General features: G+C 45.4%; 1 protein-coding gene across 1 annotated transcript in view; it reads left to right on the top strand.

Annotated features, from left to right (window-relative positions):
- Positions 1–1,193: 1,193 nt before the first annotated feature.
- Positions 1,194–9,362, top strand: part of LOC129712043 (inactive phospholipid phosphatase 7) — a 34,433-nt gene continuing 26,264 nt past the window's right edge. Inside the window, exon 1 of the mRNA XM_055660192.1 lies at positions 1,194–2,357. Within this exon, the coding sequence (XP_055516167.1) occupies positions 1,916–2,357 (442 nt within the window). The 5' untranslated portion in view covers positions 1,194–1,915. The remainder of the gene's footprint in view (positions 2,358–9,362) is intronic.

Genomic DNA, 9,362 nt, shown 5'->3' with positions numbered 1-9,362 from the left:
AGAAATTGAGGTGTCTATTTTACTTGGACTAAGAGCAGGCCAACGAGCCTCTTGAGTTTGTTCCACCTTTCAATACCTACACATCAACTCCATTTACCCACCTTGGTTTCATATCTCTAAATACCCAAACCCATCAAATATTTATCTCAATGTGGAATGTTTGCTCAGCCTCCAGCATCTGCAGTTTTACATGGGGGAAAGTAATCCCAACCTTCTTGTAAGCAGATTCCTGATTAAGAGTAGGAAGTTTTATGAGGAAGTTTTACGTTGTAGTTTGGTGCCGTGCTGGCCTCTTCTGAGGAGATCCCACAATAAAGCACTGTTGGGATGCAGTTGTTCAATGTGGCAATTCATTGCACACGTCTTAAGTTCCACCAATGACAAATGAGGTAAACGACTATAATGGGCCTGTCCCACGGGCATGCGACAGCATGCGGCGAGTGCGACCAAACCAGAAGCGGAGGTCAAGTGAGTGACATGAAGTTCGAACGAAGTCCGCAGGAAGTTCGCACGTGACGTACGGCGTCGAGACGGCTGCGGGCCGGCGGGCCATTGCCGCGCGGAATGTTTGAGCACGGTCAGTTTTTCGGAGCCCTGCGCGATGTCGGGACCAGCTCCGCACAACTCCATATGGCTCCGGCGATCGAAGTGGGACCGGCCCCACGAGCCGTACGGCTCAAGCGACCACGTTATGTCGCGCTTGCCGCATGGAGTCGCACGCTCGCCGTTTAATTGTTTTTTTGGTGGTGTGGTTGAGACACAGATGTTGATCCAGAACATTGAGAAAATATGTAACTCTTCCATGAACCGTTCCAAAAGATCTTCTGCTCCCAGCTGGACACAAAACAAAGCAAAACCTTGTGCTAATGTCTTGAGGCACTGTGACAGATTTAACAAATGTACTGATTTGTGGGTAAGCGTTGACAAGTAACCCTGAAGAGTATTGCATATTTGTAAAAACTCAAATGATTCAAAATGCTGCTCAGAGATGGAAAGCCCCCATGGATTGCTGGACATTTGACGATAAGTGATCGATCCAGGGCAGTGGTGGACCATATCTTGCTTGCATCCCAGAAATGTTCTAGAGCACGTCAAAAAGGTGGGCAAATGCCAGAGTGGGGTCGACCCACTGAGCTAAAAATGCCTTTTAGTTCCTGAAGAATCCAGAAGGCTGGCGACTCGAAACATCTGCCATTTTACTCCCCAGGTTAAACAAACCGTCTGGGAAAATTGTGCTCTCCAACTTTTCAGCAAAGAGTGCTTTTAATTCTATAGATAGACACAAAAAGCTGGAGTAACTCAGCGAGTCACACAGCATCTCTGGAGAAAAGGAATAGGTGACATTTCGGGTCGAGACCTTCCTTCAGACTCTTCATGTCTGAAACATCACCTATTCCATTTCTCCAGAGATCAATCAATCAACCAATCAATCAGTTTTATTCGTCACAGGAGTAACTCAGCGAGTTACTGTTTGACCTGGTGAGATACTGCAGCTCTTTGTCTCCACGGTTTTAAGCAGCATCTGCCGCTCCTTCCTGCATGCTTTAAATTCTATTGTTGGTGCTCCTGTGGGACTGAGGAACTACACAACCCATGGTGCATTGCTAGTACTGCAAATGGAAAAGCAATTCTGAGCTGAGGAACCATCCCTTGCTGTTATAGGCTTGGATCGGCAACGGTGGAATGAATTGCTAATAGGCTTGGACAAATGTCAGTCAGTTGCAGCATGTGCAGCTGTCAGCCTAGGATGAGCTGCACAGTAAATAGGTTTTGAATTCTTCCAGTCTAAATTTAACTGGTGCAAGAGTCTGCAAACAGCAGGGCTGGCTAGCTAGCAAACCACAATTGCCCGCATCCAAGATTTATTTTCCTATTTTTTTTAATTTAAAAGTGGAGGAAAGCAAGGGAGCCTGCAATGCCAGCTCAGCACAACAGATCCAGGGCCAAGGAGCGAAACAATGTTTTAAACAGACCTGAGTTCATGTCTCTTAACCAGCCCGTGAGGAACCCTCATGAGGGGAGAAGTCCGGCGAAGAAGTACAGTGGGCAGGCAGGGCCCCCACAGCAGGCTCCCGCCGACACCAAGGATTCTGCCCAGCTACCAGAGGAGGACTGCATGCAGCTTAACCCTTCCTTCAAAGGAATTGCTATTAACTCTTTGCTGGCTATTGATATCTGCTTGTCCAAAAGGATGGGAGTCTGTGCCAGGAGCTCGTCCACTTGGAGCAGTGCCAGGCCCATCGTCAAACTGATTGGAATCACAGGCCATGGCATCCCCTGGATTGGCGGCACAGTGTTCTGCCTGACCAAGAGTTACACACCAGCGGGTCAGGAGGTCCTTCTAAATCTTCTCCTGGGTGAGTTTTTCTTGTTGGTAACAGAGTGAGTTCCTTGACCATTTACCTTGTCGAGATTTACTTTTTCTTGAATCACAACAGATAGACCTGAAGATCTGTGCTTTTGCCATGAGAAGGGTAAAACGCATAGGGAAATGGGTCAGTGATGGCTCTATAAGGTAACAACAGGTTCTGGGCTTGGAATCTATGTTGGAAGTTTTGCTCATAGTGTTTGCTTGTGCTTCTCTGCAATGATGGGGAGTGCAAACTCACCCCCTCCCCCCCCCCCTCTATCATCTGGACAATTTATTCTGTGGAATTCCCAATCTTGCAGGACTGCTTGGATTCAGCTGGAATTGTTAACTAATCCTCTGGACATTGATATGTGCAGAATAGAGGGGGAACAAGCAGAGGGAATTTAGATAATTTGGTGTTTTTCCCCATCAAATGTGTTTTTTTTGTTTGTGAAACAGAATGCTAGTGAGGAGGAAGTGTGTTTGACCAGGTTGGACATTGAAAGGCCATGTGATGATGGCCCCAAAAATACATCTAACCAAAGCTGGCAACTGCAATGGTGATTATTTGATATTATACTTTGAATATTGTGGGGCTGGAAAGGCCTTTGTCAGCATATTTCCAAAATAGTCGATCAATCCCCAAATCAGGGCATTGAAATCCATCAGGAACACCATATGGTTACATGCATGGGGGAACTTTATTCTCTCCCTGATATCTCACATACCTAATAGTCCATGAAGCTGGAATATATCCACTACCATCCATTCTTATATGTCCATCAATACCAGTGTTGCATATATAAAGCATTGTTAACCACCTGAAGTGCATCAGAACAGAACATTAGTGCTAACAATCCAAACTGTGGTCAAATAATCAAGTATTGCAGTGTGCTTGAAGAAGGAGAATGGGGCAGTAACATGGAGTGACATAGGGAGAGAATCCCAGAGCTGCCAGTGTGGGAAATGATGACACCAGGGAGAAATCCATTGCCCTTCTTGAAACCATTGGCTCTGTGAACTTGCTTGCAGATGGGGGACAAAGGTGGACGGGCATCGTGAGGACGTTGGTTCGCTGGTCGATCCACACGTCCAAGAGAAGCAACAGCTGGAGGCCCCACTACAGCCTGGGGCTTGCCTGGAACGGGCAACACTCATAACACTAGAACAGGACTGGACTTTGAAAGTGACACCAAACCAAGCACCTCTTGCGTGTGGGATCAGTAGACTATTTGCTAATCGAGGATGTGCTTTGGCATGGCAATATTCAACTGGACTCTTTGTAAGAATATAAATTCACTTGTGCATTTGCACTTCACACATGTGACACTAAAAGCTCCATTGAACCATGATTACACTGCATCTAAGACTGCAGTTAAAACGTCACAGAAGGAGAAGAGCCCTCTGACTGGGCCGCCTACCCTCAGGACCAAGCATTGACTTGGAGGACGAAATAGTCTCCCAAGTTGCAAGAAATATGGGAAGTAACATGTATGTAGGACAGCTCAGGAGCATTTGACAGGGTTTAGCCCTTGAGGGGGGGTTAAAGCCGCTCATATCCACCGATGAATGTCGCCCATGTGACTTTATTGTAGCTGTTTCTGTGCTGCTACAAATGATGACCAGGGTGGAATAACTTGTAATGAAGCGAGTGTTGCTGAAGCACATTGATTGCATAATGCTGGAGCAGTTGGCTGTACTTGACTGGAGAAATAGTGGACATCAGGGATAGTAATACATCCTGGGAGCAGTAACTCCCTAATGGGTGGCACAGTTGTACAATGTGTAGTGTTGTGCTTCACAGCTCAAATGACTGGGGTTCAATCCTAGTGTGGAGTTTGCTGTGACCTCATGGAACTCCAGTTCCCAAAGACATGCAGTTGGACGATTAATTAACTGCCATTAATTGCAACAAATATGTAGACAATGGTGGGATTTGCAGGGAGCTGATAGAAATATAAAAATGGGATTACTGGGTATTTGGTATAAACGGATGTAAGATGGTAGATTGTAAACTATCCCTGCTGATGGAAGGAGAATCAAGATGAAAATGATGGGCATGTTTCATGGAATAAGGTACAAGAAAATAAATGGGAGAATGAGTCTATTGAGACATTCCAAAAATTGCATAGACTTGAACGACTAAACTTACTATAATGGGGAAATCCTAAAAACGAGATGGGAAATATTGACATTTATATGGAGACAGTTACTGAACTCTCTGACCACAGGGGAAGTAATTGATAGCAGGGGCATTGCCTACTGACACAGAGTTAGATGTGGCCCTTGCACTAAGGGGATCAGTTTATGGAGACCCCTCTCTGGTACAATAACCAATGCTGAAAGCCATGATCAGTGGGGGGGCAGGCTCGGGGGGGGGCACCTAATTTCTATGTTTCTAAATGATCTCCTAAGTTTTGGGAAATATTGACATTTATATGGGACAGTTACTGACAGTAACATCAGGGGAAGTAATTCATAGCAGGGACAGGCACTGGATCAGTTTTGGTCACCCCTCTCTGAGAACAGTAACCGATGCTGAAAACAGTGGGGGGGGGGGGGGGGCACATAGGACAGTGAGGGTGGTTGAATTAGAAAGAGTGCAAAGAATATTTACAATTTTGTTGCAAGACTCAATGGCCTAGTTAAGTAAGTAAGTAAGTAAGTTTATTGGCCAAGTATTCACATACAAGGAATTTGCCTTGGTGCTCCGCCCACAAGTAACACCATGACATACAGTGACAGTTACAAATGACTCAGAAAACACTAAACATTAATAATAATAAAACATTAATGATAAAACACCATTATCAAGCATGTGAACCAACAAAACACCAGATCAAAGGGAGGCCAGGACTTAATTTTTTGAACTGTAAAGGGGGAAGGGGAGGTGGGGAGGTGGGGGGGAGTGTGACCAGATAGATATAAAATCATGAGGGGTATAGATGAGGGAAGTGCTCATAGTCTTTTTCTCAAGAAAGGGGAATCAAACAATTAAGGGCATAGGTTTACGGTGAGAAGGGATACATTTCAAAGGGTCCCGAAGGGCAACTTCTTCACATAGAGGGTGAAGCATATATGGAACAAGCTGTATGAGATAGTGGTTGAGCAGGTACAAAAACAATGTGTAGAAGGCACTGGGACAGGTGCATGGATGTGAAAGCTTTGGGAGGATATGGGCCAAAGGTGGGTAAATGGGACCAGCTTCAATGGGCATCTTGTTTGACATGGAAGAGTTGGGTCAAAGGGCCTATTTCTGTGCCCTGTGCCAGTAATTGATTTGGGAATTAAAACTGACAGTGGGAGTGGTAGCTGTAGATTGGTACAGCATGGAAACGGGCCCTTCAGCCCACCAAGTCCACATCAACCAACAAGCACCCATGTACACTCCTCTCACTCTAACACACTCTAACACAGGATACAAGATCTGTAACTAGTACCAGCAATAATAACTGACACTGGCGGCAGTAATTGATACTGGGAGCTGATACCGGTAACTGATACCGTCGCTACAAGTAACTGATGCGCAGGTCAGTAACTGACACTGTCACGAGGAGAAGTGAGGAGTAGTAATAACAGCTAACAATAACTAATACTAGTTAGCAGTAACCAACTACGGAAGCAGGAAGTAATGGAAGAGCACACGTGATACTGAGAGCAGGGTCTGTGACAGCAGGAGCAGTAACCAGCATCAGGTGCAGTAACAGGCACCCACTCCAGGTATTGTAATTCCCCTGTCCCACTTAGAAACCTGAATGGAAACCTCTGGAGACTTTGCGCCCCACCCAAGGTTTCCGTGCGGTTCCCGGAGGTTGCAGGTGGTTGCCGGAGGTTGCAGGTAGTGGAAGCAGGTAGGGAGACTGACAAAAACCTCCGGGAACCGCACGGAAACCTTGGGTGGGGTGCAAAGTCTCCAGAGGTTTCCGTTCATGTTTCCTAAGTGGGACAGGGGCATAACTCTCACCTGTAGCATTAACTGACTCTGGGAGTCGCAAGTTACGCGATGCGAGAGCAGTAATAAATGGAAGCAGTAACAATACTGGGAGCAGTAACTGGCATTGAGACCAGGATCAGTAACTGATGGCAGTGGCCATAACTAACTATAGGATTAGTAACTGGCTCCGGGCGCAGGAACTGATACTCAGAGCAGTGACGGACTGTAACACAGGGAACAGTTCATGACACTGGTGGCAGCAACTATATTCAGCGACAGTAAGCGTCAATGACTCCGGGACCACTAACTGACTGCAGGAGCAGTAATTGATGTTCAGAGTAGAAACTGATATTGGAAGCAGTAACAGGGACGAGCACCAAGAGTAATAACTGACAGCACGGAGTATTGTGCACATTTCTGGTCCCCCGAACATAGGAAGGATGTCATTAAGCTGGGAAAGGAAACAGAGAAGATGCACAAGGATGTTACTGGGACTGACGGGCTTGAGGTATAAGGAAACAAAGAGAGAGTGGAATGGTTGGAGCACAGGAGGTTGAGGAGTGAGGTATATAAAGTTATGAGGCGCGCAGATAAATGGTGGGTATATGGAACAATCTGCCAGAGGAAGTTGTGGAGGTGGGTACAATTATAATGTTTAATTGACACTTAGACAGGTGCTTGGAGCGCAAAGGTTTACAGGGAAATGAGCCAAAAACAGGCCGATGGGACTAACTTGGTTGGCATGGACACGTTGGGCCAAAGAGCCTGTTTCCATGCTGTATAAGTCTAGGCCTCTGTGCCATTGACACCAGGCCAGGAGACCAACACCAGGAGTTGAGAAGGGATAACTTGAGGCAACAAATTGTTGTGGTCCAGATAGCTCCACCCAATGTTTGATGCAAGTAGATTCAGCAATTACACGCAAAAAGAAAATTGAGTAATTGCTTGCTCGTGATACATTTAATAACACTACGGTGAAAGACGAAGAACTCTTTCACAGCACGAACGTTGGTCTGAAGTGTTGAATCATCTATTTTTCCACTGCAAGATTCTAGGAATGGATTTTTTCTGCTCATCTCTGCTTTCCTGAAGCATTTACGAATTAGAAAGCGATGCTGTCCATTAACTGCCCTATTGACAACCTGTTGCAATCTCTCACTAATCTAGAGCTGAAGGTCATAGATTAAAGACTGTCCCTCCCACTGAGAGCACCTGGTCCAAAGCAAAGATCCTATAGCAAGCAAGATAGACCACTCCTTCTAAATGCAATGGGTTGACGTGTAGTACGCAACGGAGCGGAACGTGGGCCTTTTTTCCATCCATTTCAGTAACCCAACCTGACTCGCAGTGTAATCAGCGTTGCGGGGGAACAGTTTATGTTAATAAATTATAATTCTGAAAATGAGGAGAAGATTTTTCCCAAATAACTTTTATTTTTACGAGGATGTTTCCGTAACCGGCTTCCGTCTCCGCACTAGTATCCTATGGGACAGTGGCGGACTGGGTCTAAAAATATTGGTTGCCAGGAGACAAAGGGGGCCCACCCACAACTACAATGCTATCATTTAACAGGGGCCCACTTGCCATCACTTGCTATCACGTCATCAGGGGCCCACTTGCCATCAGGCAAGCTGACACCCTGGCCAGTCCACCACTGCTATGGGATCTTTGTTGCGGAGACGGAAGCCGGTTACGGAAATGTGGTCGGAAATGACCCATGAATCTGCCCATGGCCGTACTGCGTATTTTTCGTCGTGTGATCTATCTTGCTCCGCTGTAGGATCTTTGGTCCAACCCTTGATTGACTGAACTTAACAGGTCACATTTCCTTTCCATTGACCCACCACAATATTACATGACAAGTGGGAATAATATTGAAAGGCAAAGACTGTTACCATCTGGACTGCCCTGTAAACAAGTTGATGCAACCTGATATGAAACAGAGCGTAAGTGTCTTTTAATAGACCTGCTGCCACTGCATTAGGTGGAGAGAAATGAAAGATCTTTGTAAGTAAGTGAGCAGTAGATTCTTGACCTATTCTGTGGCTCAAAGCTGAAGCTAACCTGAGTAATATACCATGTTAATTTGGTGTTTCCATCTGATGAGAGAAAGGTCTGAAGATGCGCATCTCCTTTAAACTTTGCTCTTCTCTCTTTAAAGTTTTGGACATTTCCACCCTGATAACAAAAGGTTCTGACTGCCAACCCTCATAATTCTATGTCTCTCATAATTGTTTATACTTCTGTCAAGTCTCCCCTCAACCTCCACTGTTCCAGAGAAAACAATCCAAGTTTGTCTAACTTTTCCTTAAAGCTAATATCCCCTAATCCAGGCAGCATTCTGCAATCTCTTCAAACCCTCCACATTTTCCTGTAACGGACCTCAAGACATTGCAATGCATTGACACAGGGAGCAATTGATCGTAAAGATGTACATTATAACTGTAGTCTCTGAGTTACATCTGTGGATTAATTGTAACAATGGTCATCCATACATTTTTATCATTTCAGAAATAAATGTTTTTTGAGTATTTAACATTTCCAGAAAACCTCTAACCTTTGACATAGCTTCAATGTCTTCATATAGAGAAGATTAAGGAGTGAGCTGATTGTGGTGTTTCAAATGAATGAATTTTTGGTGGGAGAGTCCAGAATATGGGAGATGGAATTGTCATTGATGGCTCAGCTGAAAGCTCCCATGATGCTGACTCAGAAAGTCACGCATGGCCACAGGTGTGAGAAGCAGGTGCATGTCTCAGGTGCTGCAGCATCCCCAGGAGTGAGGTGTGCACTGCTTTACAGTTGTGTTCAATGATTTTCAGCACCTCCACTGTTACAAAATGGACCCTGCAGCCTGGGATCCAAGCACAAGTGTCCAAGCTGATCCTCCAGGGCAGCATCAGAGGAGCATTCCCCTCCTGGAGTTGGCTTCTTGTAATTCAGGTTCCATACACTTGCTTTGATTGATGCAAATAACATTGTGCTACTTTGAAGAAGAGAAGTGAGGTTTTCCCTCGAGCCTTGACCAATATTTATATCTCCACCAATCATTCGATTGATGGAAAGATACAGCACAGA

This window comes from Leucoraja erinacea, chromosome 31, assembly GCF_028641065.1.
Source record: "Leucoraja erinacea ecotype New England chromosome 31, Leri_hhj_1, whole genome shotgun sequence".
NCBI lineage: Eukaryota > Metazoa > Chordata > Chondrichthyes > Rajiformes > Rajidae > Leucoraja > Leucoraja erinaceus.
The sequence above is the reverse complement of the archived record's forward strand: the minus strand, read 5'-3'. Positions and strand labels throughout refer to the sequence as shown.